The sequence below is a fragment of the Pollicipes pollicipes genome, unplaced genomic scaffold (genome assembly GCF_011947565.3).
Source record: "Pollicipes pollicipes isolate AB1234 unplaced genomic scaffold, Ppol_2.1 Scaffold_4740;HRSCAF=5597_pilon_pilon_pilon, whole genome shotgun sequence".
Classification (NCBI taxonomy): domain Eukaryota; kingdom Metazoa; phylum Arthropoda; class Thecostraca; order Pollicipedomorpha; family Pollicipedidae; genus Pollicipes; species Pollicipes pollicipes.
In genome coordinates this window covers 34468320-34485525 of record NW_023596545.1, presented here as the reverse complement: position 1 = coordinate 34485525, position 17206 = coordinate 34468320, and the positions used below count along the sequence as shown (strand labels likewise).

At 52.7% G+C, this 17206-nt stretch overlaps 2 protein-coding genes and 1 long non-coding RNA gene across 3 annotated transcripts; all 3 read left to right on the top strand.

Moving 5' to 3' along the window:
• The first annotated feature begins 2774 nt into the window (after positions 1-2774).
• Positions 2775-7603, top strand: LOC119098262 (uncharacterized). Its single transcript, XM_037221183.1, has 6 exons — positions 2775-3025; positions 4389-4599; positions 4648-4700; positions 5285-5375; positions 6885-7087; positions 7142-7603. The coding sequence occupies exons 1-6, from the start codon at positions 3012-3014 to the stop codon at positions 7422-7424; spliced, it is 855 nt and encodes a 284-aa protein (XP_037077078.1). The 5' UTR covers positions 2775-3011; the 3' UTR covers positions 7425-7603.
• LOC119099134 (uncharacterized) lies at positions 4665-6399 on the top strand. Its single transcript, XR_005094310.1, has 3 exons — positions 4665-4700; positions 5285-5375; positions 6072-6399. It is a non-coding gene; the product is annotated as an uncharacterized LOC119099134 (long non-coding RNA).
• A 3183-nt stretch (positions 7604-10786) lies between the features above and the next one.
• LOC119098261 (uncharacterized) lies at positions 10787-17179 on the top strand. The gene is made up of 9 exons (XM_037221182.1): positions 10787-10872; positions 11051-11143; positions 11536-11662; positions 12122-12218; positions 12824-13005; positions 13948-14132; positions 14723-14859; positions 15362-15561; positions 16616-17179. The coding sequence occupies exons 1-9, from the start codon at positions 10870-10872 to the stop codon at positions 16885-16887; spliced, it is 1296 nt and encodes a 431-aa protein (XP_037077077.1). The 5' UTR covers positions 10787-10869; the 3' UTR covers positions 16888-17179.
• Positions 17180-17206: the final 27 nt, after the last annotated feature.

Below are 17206 nucleotides of genomic sequence, written 5' to 3'. Positions count from 1 at the left end.
AAAGAGCCTGTAAATAGTAGATCACGTAACGCCAAAGAGCCGCCTCCTTTTGTTAGGTTCATAACCACAAGCAGATGTGTGCAATATTTTGGGTATTGATGGTAGCGCTGATGTTCACAAAGAATTCTGATGCGTATGGTGGGTGTAATCGTACGCTCGTCACGTATTCCAAGCGTTCTCTTTATACGTTGTATGGATGTATGACAGTGTTAGTTTTAAGGACATGTTTAATATTACTTTCGGAACACAAATGACTTTGTGTGCTGTGGTGCTGATGCAAGCCACGACTCCACTGAGGTGAAGCGCCCGCGACGATGCATACACTTGGCCTCCAGTCGGGCTGACAGTGGGATCGAACAGGTAACGCAACGAATTCATGCAAGTGGAAGCACAATGGACCGACGTTCCAATACCACGTGCGGCTGTGCGTGTTAAACCCGGCACACGCGCGGCCTTGTGAAGCGCGAGCGGAGCGACGCTCGCGTCGAACGCTCTGGATGTGCCTGCGCAGAAGTGTGCGGGTTCGAAAGGGGACTGCGAACTTTGCGCCCGTGCAGCGGCAAAAGATCGACGCCAATGGGGAGTTTGGCAGTCTCCAACCGCGGCAACTGGTCCGAGTTTCAATCGAACGGCGTGAGGATGTCAGCTGAAACTTTGTCACTTTTCCATGCCGTCTTGATGTTTAAGCCATTGGTGAATAGCTAGAGACAGAGTAGTTATTTGTATACAGTTTATACGGTGTATACAGTCACAGCAGTGCACTTATTGCGTTGGTGTGACTGTCCGGGCTTCCATTCCGGGTACGCCATCCTCCTTCAGACAGTACGCCATCCTCCTTCAGACGGTACGCCATCCCCTCTCAGACGGTATACCATCCCCTCTCAAACGGTACGCCATCCCCTCTCAGACGGTATGCCATTCCCTCTCAGACAGTACGCCATCCTACCTCAGACGGTAGGCCACTCTGCCGGCGGTACGTTGTCCTCCCGCAGTACTGGTGCGATGTTCTCCGGTGCAAGACCATACTACCAGGTAACGGCTTTGCTCCGCTGCCCGGCTGGAACCCTTCCTCTCCGCAGCGGCAAGGGGACATTTCTCAGTAGGATACCGCTTTCGCCAGCAGTTCCCCACACCTGCTATCGGTATCACGCCCCCGGGGGTGCCCTGCCCTGTTTCCAGTGGTGTCGCGGCCGAGTCGGCCCACTCGCTGGCTGCCGCACATCAGCTGATGCGTCCGGCACCGGAGAATCGGCGTCCCTGGCGCGCCGCAAACGGCGCCATCAGGCGCGCCGCTCGGAGGGCCCCAGCTGGCTCTCGGGCGCGCTAGCGGAGGGGCGCTGCGGAAATAGCACCTTGGTGGCGGGCACCCGTGAGCGGGGGTGGCGGTAGTGTAGTGGTTAGCGCGTCTGCGTTAACTGTAGAAGTAGTGGTTAACGCGTCTGCGTTGACCACTACGCGTCTGGGAAACCAGGGGTACGGGGTTCGATTCCCCGAGGTGGCCGCCCTTCCTGCCAGGGTGAGAAGCAGGCGACGCCATATAGCCTCAGCGGCTGAGTGTGTCGTAAAGCCCAATTACACACATACACCCGTGTGCGACTGATAAGGCGGTGGCCTGCGGGACTCGAGGCTGGGACAGCCGCGTCGGCTCATCGTCTGGGGGCTGAGTGTTTTGATATTGTGTGAAAGGGCTGGTTAAGTTATGCTCATGAAATTGTGAGTCGGGTGAAGGTATTGCAGGTCAGGTCATGGCCGAGAATGGATGTGTGGCCGGTTTCCGTCACAGGCTTTCAATGTTGCAGCCACAAAGATGTCGGTTACGACGAGAAGTACAGCAATGTCAACGCCCATTGGGCACCTGCATAGGTGCCACCCCCACGCGCTGCCACTCACGCAACACACAATGGGTCAAGGTGAGAAGAGTTGGGACAAACATGAGCATGAACTGGCATGCTCCGCCACAATTACCGTCACGACCAATGTCAGTCATTGTGGTAACAGCTAATACAGTTTGGGGAGCAGCGTTTTTCGGCATCAGCACATTCGGATTCCGAAATGGGTATGTCGAAATCGAACAGTGCTCAACTTACGGACCAGTAAACTATCTCTCTCGAACATGACTCAAATAGTTTGAACTCAAAATGTTGGGTAGACGTGTCACAGTCTCAACTATAATTCCTAAGCGATAACTAATAGCGCAGGCACTCTAAAATTGAACGCGAGTATCAGCCTCAGCTGGAGATGGTATGTCTTCGAGCGCCCCTCGCAAGATTTGCCTGGAAAAAGAACGTGGCGATTTCTTTCATTTCAGGCAGTTTTGAATCGCGATAGTTATCACTTTCGCGGCAATGTATGCCCTGGATGATGAAAATTCGCAACAAAACTAGTTGAGATAAATTGTTTATCTGAAAGAGCCCTGGTCGAAGCGATTACAGATTTTAACACTATAAAGGATATTACCTTTTCGAACCACTTCACGACCGTGAAAAACGACAAAAGTGCTTATAATGAGAGGATGAGACGTCATACTTTCGGGCAGCAGTGATGCAAAGCAGAAGCCATGTTTGGAAAATGGGAAAATCCAAGGAGGGCTTGAGTAGGCCTCCCTTTTTCTCTTTTTTTGCCTCCCATTCTGCGGGAGAGCCCGATATTTCCGTTAATTTGGTAGCAATATGGAAGCATGATATTAGCGTTACAACCGCCAAGCACTGAAGACGAAAGCTGTTGTTCACAACGGGAAGCTGGGTAAGTGCCGCGCTAATGGTTTACATCGTTACCTCATTTGTTGTTTGCGATTTGATGTCTGCCCCATGAAAATGTATCGCTCATTGTCATGCAACCAAGGAACCCAGCAAAAGACTTGAAGGGAAGCATCTAACGACTAAAGTGGGGTCAAGATAACGTGGTGGGGTGCAGATTTTCACTCAAATTTTCAGTTTTAAGACACTGTCTTGGTGTGTAGAAGCCTAGGTGGGAGTCACCTTGCCCTAGGAGCCGTCCTGTAAGTGAAAAATATGCTGTTGGGCTGGTAGGTAGCTACATTTAATATGATGTGTCAGATGGTCCCAGGTATTGTACAGTGGCTGCCAGCATGCATGACATTTTAATCATAAAGTCATCATGGGATGCCCTGGGAAATAATGTAACAATAAAGAAAGTGTTCAGATGGTAATGCAGATTGTTTTGTATTTTGCACAATGCTGCCACACAGCTGCCTAGGGTGTGGGTTGACACTTGTTGATCAGTTGCCAGCTGGTTTTTCCATTTCAGTCAGCCAAACAGCATGCCTGCTATGGGATTTTTGCCCAGTGCTGCTGGGTTATGAGCCCACTATCTCTTCTAACCTGTAGATTTTCACAATTTTCCACTGAGATGGGGAGAGGTGTGAATCATGTAGGGCACATTGTCAGAAAATATGGCATTTGGCAGAACTGGATGTAATAATTAGAAAATAGTCCACAAGTGTCCAAAAAGTCATCCCCTGTGCCTAGCACCTATTAAAACCTGTGTGCTGAATGTTGTGCCTGTGTGCACCAACCTCAGGCTAGGCCAAATCATGCTGAACTTTCACATATTTTTTCATGGAAAAATGGTTCTAGTATTGCTGCCTGGAATTACCTTTGAAATATGATAATTCCTGAAAACTGATGTGTTTATGGCAACACTGTTCAAATGCAGCATCCGCCAAGTGCCTGGTCCTGTGGGAATCTCCGCTGCAGAGCTTACCAGAGCTTGCTCTGGAGCCAGGATGTGCGAACAACAGCTCTGGTCACCTGGCCCTTTTGGGGCCCAGTCAGGCCACACCATATGGGCAGAGGCCTGGCCACGCACACACACACACACACACACACAGGTCATGCATGCAGACCAGTGCATAGAACACAAATGCTAGGTCTCTAAGGACTGAAATTAGTGCCAACCATGTGCTGAACTCCCAGGCTTGGATTTATGTGCACACAGCTAACATTGTTGCTGTGATGTTGCTGCAACTGCTGTGCTGGAATGATTGGTATTTTTTGCAGTCTGGGCTCAGGGTCCTCAAGTATAAAGTAGTTTTTTATCATCATGGCTACCTATGAACTAGCAGACCAGTTTTGTAGGTGTGAACGTGAAACACTACAGAATGTCAGTCAGGACAAATATCCCTAGGTTTATGTGTTGTTGCACCAAACTTTTTTATTGTTGCCTATCCATGAATTTAATGTTAAAACAAGTGGCCTTCTGGTGGCAGATAATAGCAGTCACATATCACTTCTGTGTCCTTCTAGCTGAATGCCCAAGCACACCTTAAAACTGTTCACTGTGGCACCGTTTCTGTATGAAACTCAGTAACACCACCATGAACAGCCTCAGTAACAGCGCCATGAACATGCTGTGGCTCTGCTCCCCAGCAGCCAGCAGCCAATGACCGACCCTCACCCGGAGCGCTACCTTTACCTGCGCGACCTGCTGGCCGAGCTGCGCGACTCGTCGGAGCCAGCTGCCCGGCGACAGGTGCTGGCCAACGTCGCCAACTTCGCCTACGATCCGCGCAACGCCGGTCACCTGCTGCGGCTGGGCGCGCCGCGCGCGCTGCTGACCCGTCTGGCCGACCCGGACCCGCTGCTGCGCCGGTTCGCCGCCGCCGGGCTGTGCAATCTGTGCCTGGAGCCAGCCTGCCGCGCCGCCCTGCTGGCCGGCGGCCTGCTGCCCGCCCTGCTGGGGTGAGTCACAGTATCTGTGTGACACTGCACAGAGCCGGCCTGCCTCACCGCCCTGCTGGCCGGCGGCCTGCTGCTCGCCCTGCTGGGGTAAGTCACAGTATCTGACATGTGACACTACACAGAGGTAGCCTGCCGCGCTGTCCTGCTGGCCGGCGGCCTGCTGCCCGCTCTGCTGGGGTGAGTCGCAGTATCCGAAGTGTGGCACTGCAGAGAGCCGGCCTGCCGCGCCGCCCTGCTGGCCGGCGGCCTGCTGGGATTGAGTCACAGTTTCTGCGTGACACTGCACGGAATGACGCGGACTGCGCGCTGATGGTCGGATGGGCGTCCGTTGTGGCTCGTGTCAGGCACGGTTGCCGCACCACGTGCTCTGCTGGCGTGATTCAGATGGGGACTACCTACCGTGCTGTGGTGACTCACAGAGCCACAGCTGGCTGCTCGCCCGCGCTGAGTGGCGCATGAAAGCGCTGTTTGTGGGATGAGGTGAAATTCGCTATCGATCCTGCGTGAGCGCGTACTAAGACGCCGTCCGCAGGCCTGCGTCCTCCAGCACCACGCCGCCTCACTGGCTCCCCCTCTGTCGACAGCTGTCTGGAGGAGGAGTGCGTGGAGACGGTGACGTACGGCTTGACGACGCTGCTGCTTCTCCCGGTCACCGACGCCGACCTCTGGTCGCAGGTACGGACACCCCGGCGGGCGGCGGCCAGGGTCGTTCAGTGCAGAAACTTCGTTAAGCGGAGATTAGTCGGCTGCCGACAGCGTTGCAAAGGGAAGGGGAGACGACCGCGAGCGCTGGCTTGCACTGAATTTTCACATGTTTTGTTTACCAAATATATTATTTACTAGGCATGCATGTTCCAAATACTTTTAGGAGTACTTGTCGTGTCTGCATCGTCGTCATCATTTTCAGGTTTCTTCGAAACTTTTGTTCCAATTATAAATGTTAGTGGTTGTGCAGTACCATCTAATTATTTCCATTTGCTGAGTATTTGTTATGCTTGTACCTTGAGGTTAATTATGGCTTCTACTGCTTTCCTTTGCTCCCATTTTGTACCACTAATTAATATTTGCCGATCCGAAGGGAAGTGATTTTCCGTACTATTCCGCTCGTCGTTATACTTTTTCGGCTGGCGCAGGTGCGCATTTCCTTGTACCTGGTCCAATCATTTCAATGTGCTACCTTGTTCGTTGTCATGCTGTCAAACTCTTCAGGACCTTGCCACGTCGGATCAGCTAAGTCATCTTACAGCTACTTTTGGTTTTCCGGTCTCAATGTTATGTCTGCGGAGAGGCCTTTTTATCCTTTCTATTTCCATACCGTGCCGCTCCGCTTGTTCGTATTACTCATGGTGACGGCAGCTGTCATGGCGTCAGGTGGACGGCGTGCGCCTGACCCGACTGACTGCCGAGCTCTGCCGCTCCCCGGACCAGCGGCTACTGAACCTGGCCACCCTGCTGCACCACCAGCTGCCGAGCTCTGCCGCTCCCCCGACCAGCGGCTACTGAACCTGGCCATCCTGCTGCACCACCAGCTGCCCAGCTGTGCCGCTCCCCCAACCAGCGGCTGCTGAACTTGGCCACCCTGCTGCACCACCAGCTGCCGAGCTCTGCCGCTCCCCCAACCAGCGGCTGCTGAACTTGGCCACCCTGCTGCACCACCAGCTGCCAAGCTCTGCCGCTCCCCCGACCAGCGGCTGCTGAACCTGGCCACCCTGCTGCACCACCAGCTGCCCAGCTGTGCCGCTCCCCCGACCAGCGGCTGCTGAACCTGGCCACCTTGCTGCACCACCAGCTGCCCAGCTGTGCTGCTCCCCCAACCAGCGGCTGCTGAACCTGGCCACCCTGCTGCACCACCAACTGCCCAGCTGTGCTGCTCCCCCAACCAGCGGCTGCTGAACCTGGCCACCCTGCTGCACCACCAGCTGCCGAGCTCTGCCGCTCCCCCGACCAGCGGCTACTGAACCTGGCCACCCTGCAGCACCACCAGCCAGCCACCTCTGAACTCAGGGGGCGAGCGAGCAGACAGCTCACGTGACGGGAACGGTGCTTTCACAGCATAGACGTTTGACATGAACATAGCGTGAACAGTGCAGTATTCACATCGTATTAAAATATTGAGTTCAAAGACGAGTGTGAGAGGGACTCTGTGGCAAGTTCGGAGGCGGGCCTTCCGCTGCGGACCGGTAGATGGCGGTGGCACTGCTCTCCTCCGGGGCCGCACACCGGCTCAGTCGCGCCGCCTGTCGCCTCACTCCGGCCGCCGCGCGCCACCTGAGCGTGGGCGACCGCGCCGAGCACGAGGTGCAGCTGAGCCGCGCCCTCGTCGAGCGGTTCGCCGCGCTCAGCGGCGACACCAACCCCATCCACGTGGACGCGGCGGCCGCGCTGCCGCTCGTGACAACAGCGGAGCCTGCCGGTGACGTCAGTGACCGCTGCGGCGGCAGCGGCGCGGACGACACGGACGACACGGTGGTGCACGGCGCCCTGCTCAACGGCCTGGTGTCGGCGGTGATGGGCACGCGCCTGCCGGGGCCCGGCACGCTGGTGGCGCGCCAGACGCTCGAGTTTCCGGCGGTGTGTCGCAGCTCGGACCGGGTGCGCGTGGCCGTGTGGCTGACGCGGGTGCGCCGCGTGATCGGCGCCGAGTTCAGCGTCAGCGTGCCGCGCCGCGGTGGGCTCGTGGTCATGCGCGGCACCGCCCAGCTGGTGCGCAGAGCGGCTGGCTGACGGCTGCAATGTTGGCAGCAGGGGAGTCTGAGGCGAGGGCGCAGAGGGGCCGGCTGACGGCTGCCGTGTTGGTAGCAGGAGAGTCTGAGGAGTCTGAGGAGTCTGGGAGTCTGAGGCGAGGGCGCCTGGGTGACTGTCGCCGTTCGAGGCTGTGATGTGGCGTATTGTAGTGCAATACAGGTGGGTGTTCATCGCGAGAGCAGCGGATGGGTACAACGTAGCAGAATGCAGACGTGTGGGACCGAGATGAGCGAGAGCAGCGGTTGGGTGCGATGTAGTAGAAGGCAGACTGTGTAGATAGTGGTTCTACTACTCTGTTGGACTCGTATACTTATCGCTGGATGAGCTGCTTTGCAGTTGATTGCAAATGGTGCGCCGTTAAGACGAGGCAGTCTGCAATTAAACACGTGGAAAATTCTGAAATTAAGCACGTGGATGCATCAGTGACATATTCTCACGTTTTGCAGCCTCGTTTCTTTGACAGTCTTCGATGCATCGGCCTTGTAAAGCGCCCTCGGAGGCGACGGAATGCCTACTTCCCGATGATCCGCGAGCGTTTGAAGAGGCCGCGAGTCTTGGCGTCTTCCCGCTCTCTCGTTCTATTATTGTTGTCGGGAGCCTGTCACATCAATTTCTCCGTGTCTTACCGGGGTCCTGTGTGCCTCCTCGTAGCCTGGTATGAATTTGCAACACACCACCATTTTCCGCCATTTTATAGGGAGGGGTATGATAATTTTACAGATTCTTTCCCTCTCGCGTGCTGGCCTTCATCCACCTATGTTGCGTGATTCCCTGTTCGTCTCGCACTCGCGACTTTTTGCGTCCCTATTCCGGCGGTTTTGATGGTTCGTAACTGTCCTTGAGACTGTCTCGCTCCCCTCTGATGGCCCCATGGAGACATACAAGTACATTGCGCCACGGGATCCGCTCCTCACAGAGTATGACCTGCAGCGCACGTGGCACACCTCGTCTTGAGTTTTTCGACAGCACTGACTTGGGCCGTCATAGTAACGCCCGGGGAGGGGGTGATACATTTGAGTATCAAGCCGGAATCCGCAACGCGTGGTACCAAGATTTGTGTGGTCCCCTACCAATCCTCGTATCAGGTCCCACTAGCGCACACCTTTTACCTTGGAGAGTAGCCCTATATTCACGTGCTTGTTAGGCACGTATTGGTCCGAGTGCCATCATCGTGCATTTGGATCAAGAACAACGAATCCTATGGAGACCGATTCTTTACTGGGAACGCGGTGACGCAAACGTAGTTTTTTTACTTTATCTGAGCATAGAATGCTTAAGTGATATTCGTAGTAAAATAAAACTGTTCATTTCATTCCTTTAGATACACCGCCTTTGCTGTAGACTCTTGGTTATATTAACATTTCTCTGTCAACTTTTTGACTCAGCTAATCGCCAGCTTCACCTGTAAAAATTTGACTGACGCGTACTTTGGGCGTTGATGAGGTATCTGGCGCGCCATCGACAGTTATTGCGTGGACTAAAGCCGTTAGATAGCCTTTACTAAAGTACATGACCATAAAACGAGGGGTGCGTGAGCAGGTAAAGTGTCTATTACCCTGGATGCAACTTCTGCTGCAGTGTAGCGCACATTCAAAAGCTACCATAGTGTTCATTTGCCATACACTTGATAGAGCAGCAAAGAGTATAGGTGTTAGTGACGAGTGTGCATGATATGGTTGGTGGGGAAATAAACCTGGCTCAGATCAATTAAGTTGCTCGTTTCAGGTGGTTTAGCTTGTGTGGCTTCATGTGGATGAGCTTGAGTTCAGAGAATTTTTCCTTTCATTGTTACGATATTTGCATGGAAGCTGCTGATGTTTGTTCTTGTCCCATATTTGATTGCCATTGGCTTAATGTTGACAAATTTTGAAAATAGGATGAATGCTGCCTTATCTTGTCTTATAGTAGTGGGGAACATCAGGCCAGGAGGTCTTTTCGTTTTAATGCTCACATTCTGGAAATGAATGCATGTACCTTTCTTATGTCTTTTTTGGATCTTAATGATACACTCAGAAGCTGCAGCAATACAGAGTCATCCGGTCTCATGGAACCAAGCTGACTAAGAGAGCATTCTTATTGTTTATTACCCCAACTGATTTGGCATAACAGGCATATGGTTTTGGAAGACCTAGCACCATATGGGTTGAGAAAATTTATTATAACAGTTGAACAAAGTTGTCACTTAGATAGATTCACTTGTTACTTAAGTGAATATTTTAACAAAATATTATCAATATCAACAATCACTTATCCCCATAATTTCAGTAGATAAACACAGTAAATATGCATGGAACAAACACCATCTCAGACCTCCCCTAGTTTTTCATGCTGCTTAGCCCCCAAACTAAATATATGTGACATATTGTAAAACTATTCAGCATCTGAGTGTCTTCTTACATGTAAATTACCACTAACACTATTATATTTAATGCATAGTGCAACGTTGATGAAGCTGATTGGACTTTAAAGAAAAACATGCTTATTCCTGAAAATCAGTGTTATCTGAACATTTAATTTTGTATGCAAAGTTTCTGAATACGCACAGGTAGACCGACTGTACAATTGTGGTCATATCTAAAAAGTAACTGATATTGCATTTTATTTGATGGTCTTGGTTACAGGCATGAGGGGTTTGGGACAAGCATGATCCTTGAATATGCCTATGTGACCAAGCTTGACCAGATATGTTGGTTGTGCAATGGTCACTGAGTGATTTGCCACTTTCAGCTGGGGGACAGTCTACATGCAAGCTGAGAGAAGTGGCAATGGTGAAGAAAGTGCTTGTCAAGCAAGACAATGGAGTCAGATCAGTTGCATTGGCTGGACAAGACAATATTCTGACATCACTGACTTATGAGGCTGTGAACATTCCAGGGCAAATTGCAACAAACTATGAGATTGATTTTGCTGATGCCCAAGATCAGCTTGACTATGTCATTGAGTGTGAGGAAGCAGACCACACCACTTTAAAGTTTGAGCAAGCTCTGGAGGAGTATGAATCTCCTGAGATTGATCACATGACCCCTGCTGTAATTTTGGTAAGGCCATCTGTAGTAACACATGAATTTTTACATAGAAATTATTATACTGATTTTTTCACTTTCAGACTTCTCAACTGTAGTCTCACAACTTAGTTTAAATGCTTATGCATCCTCTTAATGCCTTTGTGCCCAGCTACTGTGCTAAGAATGAGTTATTTAATGAGGAGGCATGAGTTTTACCAATTGAGGCACCTGCATCTCATTTCAGTGAGTGATGGGCATTGTTGACTCACACCCTAGAAACTGAACTTGTGCTGCCTATTTTTCACAGCAGGTAGCAACTGGCTAAGGAAGCCATGGTTAAAGTGGGGATAGCCATGTCTTGACATTACATGGTATGCCAAGATCTTTCAGCAAAGTAAAGCTGGAATTGTGCTGCAGGGATGGTAGGTCCCATGTCTTTGCAACAATCCAACAAAAAATATTTAATTGACCTTTGATTTAGGAAATCATATGAATTTCATGCTTAGTGCATAGTATGTGGTGGCTGCTCATGATACTGAAAAGTAAACCCTGTCTTTACAGGTTGTGCTGGTTATGACCTGCAACATTTATTTTTCTCAGACTGAGGAGGAGGTGGAGGTGGCAGCATATGCCACACTGTCTTCAACTGGAAGGGGATCAAAGAACAAGAAACCAGTTCCTGCTGTGATCCTGGTATGCTGTGCGTTATTGTTGTGCACCCATGCCAACACACCTTACTGCCTTCTTTCTTACTTTTGGCACTTTAGGCCTTGGATTGTCTGAGAACCTCACATTCTACAAATTTGTCTTAAATGAAAATATGTGAAATGACATTCCAGTTTATGTCACTAGTATGGGAAGACAACATTAAGTAGGCTTCTCAGGTAGCCTGTTCACAAGAAATAGCTGTATCTGAGGGTCAGTGAAGTCTCTTCTTGATACACACACTGGAGAGGAAGTATGACATTAGAACAATGGATACAATGGAGAGCTATGTAACTTGAAAAAGTAAATTTTAGTGAACTCAGTGTCTTTGGCTGTATGCAGTCATTTTATAGTTTTCATGTGCTGTCTTATGTCTCCAGGAATCGAACACCTGCCCTCTTCACTGTGGTGAACCAATCAAGTCAGAAAACCATCTGAGAGGTCATCTGAAGGTGAAACACTCAATCGAAATGCAAAAGGAGTTAAAGCACTTCGAAAATATGGGAAGTGAGTACGTCTTACAGCACACCCCATTTGAAGAACGATTGAGGACATCATGAAATGGCATTCACAGACTAATCTAAGGACTGTATTTTTACTATACTTTGCATTTTCTTTTGTTGTTTTATGATGACCACATGACAGAGCATGTCAAAAGCACACCATTGGTAGTGTTTCGTTGTAACAATGGTCGGGAAGTGTTCAAAATTGTTATGCACTCTCACATCGGTTTGCTGGGAGCTGGCCGATTTTTGCTTTGTTTGCGCGGTCACTTATGCTAATCTGCACAGAAATAGTGCCTTGGTGGTTAACTTAGTCGGACGTAGGGATTCTGCTGCCCATTTTAACAATGTTTCATATCTGCTCATCTCGCGCAAATCAGTCCTTTACTGCGGCGGTTTGGCGTAGCGCACTGTCCCGTTTCCGCACTGTATGCCTCACCGCCGCCCGTGTCGCGCGGGCCAGGTTTCCTGGCGTGGAAGGAGGCGCGCGAGCGGGAGGCGTCACGGCGCTACGTGGTCCGGGAGACGCGCAGCGACTGGCGGCGGTTCGCCTGCTCCAGGTGCGTGGCCGCCGCCGCTGCGCCGAACCTCCGCCCCCGGGTCACCAAGCGATGCCTGTGTTTGACGCCGTGGTAGAGGGGTGCGGCGTGTTCCCGATTTGGGAGGTGACAGCCGGTCGGGGCGCACGTGCGGATGCACCGGTCGGGACCGTTCCCACTTGTCGGTGGGCGCGCCGCTTGCGATGTGGCTCGTCAGGCCCCATTTTGGTGTGTAATGGTGGTCACTGACAGGTCGTAGAAACAAAACGGACACGCCCATGGGAAGAAGCACATCTCCTGTGAGCAGATCACGTGCCCAGGTTGTAATGACCTGGTGGGTATACTGTATTGCTTGAGATATCCATCATCTGTTAATCGGATTTCCTTTTGGTCAAGTTTTTGCTCCCCTATGGTGATATAATTCGTCACGCTTTGTATGGCCGCTGTGGCAGTTAAGTACAAAGGTCCAGCCGCACTCGGTGTCGTTGTGGGGCCGGGTGTGCAGCACTGTCTGCGTCGGCGCCGCGGCTTTCTCTCGCGCGGCGTTCGTGTTGTGTCCGCGCCACGCGCCCGGCGTCGACGGCGGCGGAGGCCGGCCGCGCCCTGACGCCACCCTGCGGTCGCAGGTCCGGCCAGCCGTCCGGCACAAATCGGCCGCAGCGCTGGAAGAAGACGGGCAAGTTCTGCCCGGCCTACATCCGCACGAAGACGGCCACCGACGGCTCGGTGACGGCCCGCTTCTCGCTGCTGCACACGTGCCAGCAGCCCGACCTGACGCCGCTCAGCTCGGACCGCGAGGTGGCCAGAGGTGCGCAGGCGGCTGCCGCGCTGCCGGCCCCCGGCGGGCGGAGGGCCGCCGACCGACCGGAGCCACCCTCTCTGAGAGGAGAGGCCGGCGGCGGCACCGATGGTTCACTGTCCGCTCATAGAGATAGAGGGACGAATCATCGGGAGCGGACCCGGTGCCTGATTCTCCAGCGAGGCTTTGCCCCGAGCGATCCCCGGCTGGGGTTAAAGTGCGCAGACCTTCAATCATCCACATTTACATGGGGTTTCGAACTGAAATAGCCAACCTTTAGATGCGGCTCACGGCCATGCCATTTTGAGACCTAAAATCATCTGGTTCATAAGCTTAAAGCTCGCAAAGATGTGGGAGAGTAAATGTTGGAGATTATTTCAAGGTCACGCTGACATTCATGACGTCATAATTATGCTATTCAATTCGTGCCATTTCATAAGCCATGCGGCGATCAAGGCTAAGCAAAATATAATGATGAAGTCTTTCATATCTGGCGTTTACGAACACAATTTCCAGATCTAACGGCCGTCAAGCAGCCCTCAATCAATGTTGTGCAATGTACAATGACATAATCCAACAAGGATGTATAGAGGAGCATATTTACGGAACAGAAATTGTGTGGTCTAGAGCAGTCCACTTAAAAGCATACCAATAGCTATAAGTGGGCTGGTATCATCATATCTGGTGCTTGCTTCCATATCTTCAAATGTGAAACATTCCATTTAAGTGTTGAAGGGGCTTCTGAAGATGTAATGATAATGTATGTCTTAACCTCCATTGTCATGCTTATTGTGCAAATTTGCGCGCATCTCGTTTCCAACAAGTCTTCTATATTTAAAGTCTGTCTCTGCTGTAATCATGGACAGTCGCCATGTACGCACGTACGAGGGAGGGTGTGTCTTGTCTGCCCGGGTTTCTCAGCGTGCGTGACCCGACCTCTGCCGTCGCCAGCGCACTGGCAGCTGGACCTGTTTGAGCGCGCTCTCAGCGATAGCCAGCCTCGCCAGCGCAAGAGGCGGCGGACCAGCGACGTCGAGGCGGAGCCGGAGCCGCAGCCAGACCCGCAGCCGGAGCCGGAGATGGAGCTTGAACCAGAGCCAGAGCCAGAGCCAGAGCCGGACGCCGCTCTAGAGCAGGTATGAGCGCCGTGCTGTGTCGGACGCCACTGGACCAGTGGTCGCGGACGGACGGACCTGTCGGGAAGAGCGAAAAGACCCTGTGGTGTGTCCTGGCAGCGATGGGATGCGTACGGTGGCCAGCCTATTTTGTGGCATTTGGGTTGTACGCGTTTACTTAAAGGTTTGATGCGTGCCGTGCAGAAATTACCTCGACCTGCGGTTGCTTTACTTTGCGGAGCTGTTTGTTGATGACCGCTGATGATCCGCGCTTCACTTTGTGTGATGAGCCCGGAAAGCCTTTCGCCGAGAGCATGGTTACCATCTCGACGCATCGCTTTCCGCTTTCCCGTGCCCAATTTCACGAGCTTGATTTCTACTCCGGAGGACGTTCGTAAGGCACAAAACCTAATCCTGGTGTCCCTGCGGCGCCACGCTCTAGAGCAGGTGTGGGCACCGCTGAACTGCGACTTCCTAGTCTTTTCGCACCTGAGCCATAGCTATCATACCGCGGCTCCCTCAAATTGGCGTGCGGGTCTAGATCGTCCACGACTCCGATTCGCTTGCTGAAGGCGCGAACGTGTCTCCATGTAGCTGCCTATGGCTTCCAGGACGGTCAGCTGCACACGCCGGCGATGACGGAGTCTCCCCGGGCGGCGGTCAGGAGGCCTCACTGGACCGCCAGAGGCGCCCGGGCCAGCAAGGTCCGGCTGAAGCTGGCCACTGCGCGCTCCAGGCGGAACGCCAGGTGCGGCTGTCCACAGTGCGACGACGGCTGTAGTCCAATGGCCCAGCGTGTGTGCCTGTATATGAGCAGTGTGGATACCGTGAAGAGTTTGAAGATCTGGGTCTGGTTCTGATGCCGTCCGCAGATAAACCTAGTTCACCTTGCCATGGATTGGGACAATTTTGTGCAGTTGCCGCCTGGAAGTTGATGGAAGGATAGAGTTTTTTGGGAGGGGTGGTAGTATATGTGTTTGAGATTTCTGTGGTCAGAACTGCAGCTGTGAGGACAGCGCTGAAGCCGTTGCGTTGCAGTTTAATAGTCTCGCTCACCCAAGGTGAACACGGCAAAGCCGGTCCTGCCGGGGTTAAGTATCTAATTGATTTGTGACCGCACCACTTTCTTCGCGCCTGGATGGGGGAGAAAACGATCTCGAGCGTAACAATCTTGTTTCGAAAGTGGTAAAGCTGCACGAGACACGACCCCTCGTCTGCGTCAGTCCGTGATGCCCTTCGCCTGCGTGCAGAGCGGCCCGACTGTCGGAGTCTGGCAGCGGCAGCGGCGGCGGCGGCGGCCTGTCTGCCACCAAGCAGCTGGTGAGGACGAACCTGGTGCGGCTGCTGGGCCGGCTGGAGCTGGCGTCCGAGGCGGAGGCGGACCTGCTGCTGCGCGACACATCGGCCCTGCTGGAGCGGCACGCGCGCATCAGACGCCGCGGGAACGCTGGTACGGAGGGATGCCGGGCCGCCGAGCTGCGCTGTGGGAGCAGGAGCAGGAGCAGGAGCCATTTAAGAGGGCAGGGACATTGGGTTGGATGTAACAGAAGCGAGACTTAGGAGAGGTGGCCTAACCTGGCCAGTGAGGCTGAAGTGGGACTCCGTCTGGCTTATCTGATCTGGCTGGTTCTTGAAACCTCGAACTGCGGGGGTTTTTCGCCTTCGCCGTATGAGGCGTACCTAAGAAGGCGCCCAAGATATGTAAAAATAACAGATCTGGAGCCAATCTTCTGGCCTGTCGTGACTTTGGGATAATGTTTCGAGCTTTGGGTTTGATCACATTGAATCTAAATATCGCAGGTAACCAAACTTGCGGGGATCGTGCTAGTGTTCAGAAACAAGTGAAACAGATACATATTTCTCTAAACCGTGGTGAAATTCTTTACTGACGTGGATAGAGGTTATTCCTGGCTCGGACACGCTGCCTGCCACCAGGACTGGTGCTGCCTTGTGTCGGGCCATTCTGATCACTCAGCGGCTTTTCGGTCAGTTAGAGGGAGCATTGTAACGTCAGACCATACAGCACGAACGATTGCACGGAGAACGCATTTGTTTGTTGTCTAGGTCTGGCCGCACTCTGTTCACAAATTACAGCAGCCCTTTACGCGGCTTGCTTTTAAATTTATTACGTTCGAAGAAATACTACAACGAATAAGAAAGTCTGCATGGTTAAGTCTTTGACGCCAAGTAAGCGAAACAACTGTTATAGCGGGGACTAGTCGGCAACATCGTTAGAATATGGTGTTAAAATATAGTCAAGAATAGTATTAGAACATGATACTTTCCAGTGACGCAGCCCAAGTCTCTTTCATACGTGACATGGACCGCAATGTTTTCTTTTTCTACGTCGCTTGGTCGCGTAGTGTTGTAGTGTAGTGTAGTGTAGTGTAGTGTAGTGTTGTAGTGCGCGTAGTGGCCTGGGTGGACTATAGCGGGACATGGAGGCATCCGACGCTATATATCTCGCTCCATCAGCAGACCGCTTTCCTCTCTTCATCCGCCAGGGACTCGGCTCCGGCGGCATCAGACGCAGGCGACGGCGTCTGTGGACCCCGACAGCGACCACCCGTACGCTGGCGGCCGGCAGGCGGCGGTCGCCAGCCTGCGGCCAGCGCCTGCGGAGGAGGCAGCACCGCACCACATCGCGGCAGAGACGGCGCCGGACGGCCGGCTGCTGGCGGAGTCCTGGGGCGAGGTGGTGGTGGTGGGAACGGCGGAGAACGAGGCAGACTGCAGAGTGGTTCTAGGCAGCCCAGCCAGCCTTGAGCCCAGCTGAGGCCTGTCACACTGTCATGATATGTTGCGCGAGACAGGCACGTAGCTGGAATTTTCCTCATGGGAAGGAAGGGTGGAAATACAAAATGTGCTGCCCCCTCCCCCATTACGGGCCTGGTGTCAGGCAGACAAACTGCTAGTCTTTATGGATTGGTGATGGTGTATGGCCTGTAACCAAGATGTGATTATGGTTTGGTCACATTACACAGGTAGCTTTTTCTTGACAATGACATAGCTATGATATCATTGAGATGCGTCACTAATTTGTGCTGTCACGATCAAATATATGTCTCGCCGATTACCCAAATGTTTCTACTAGT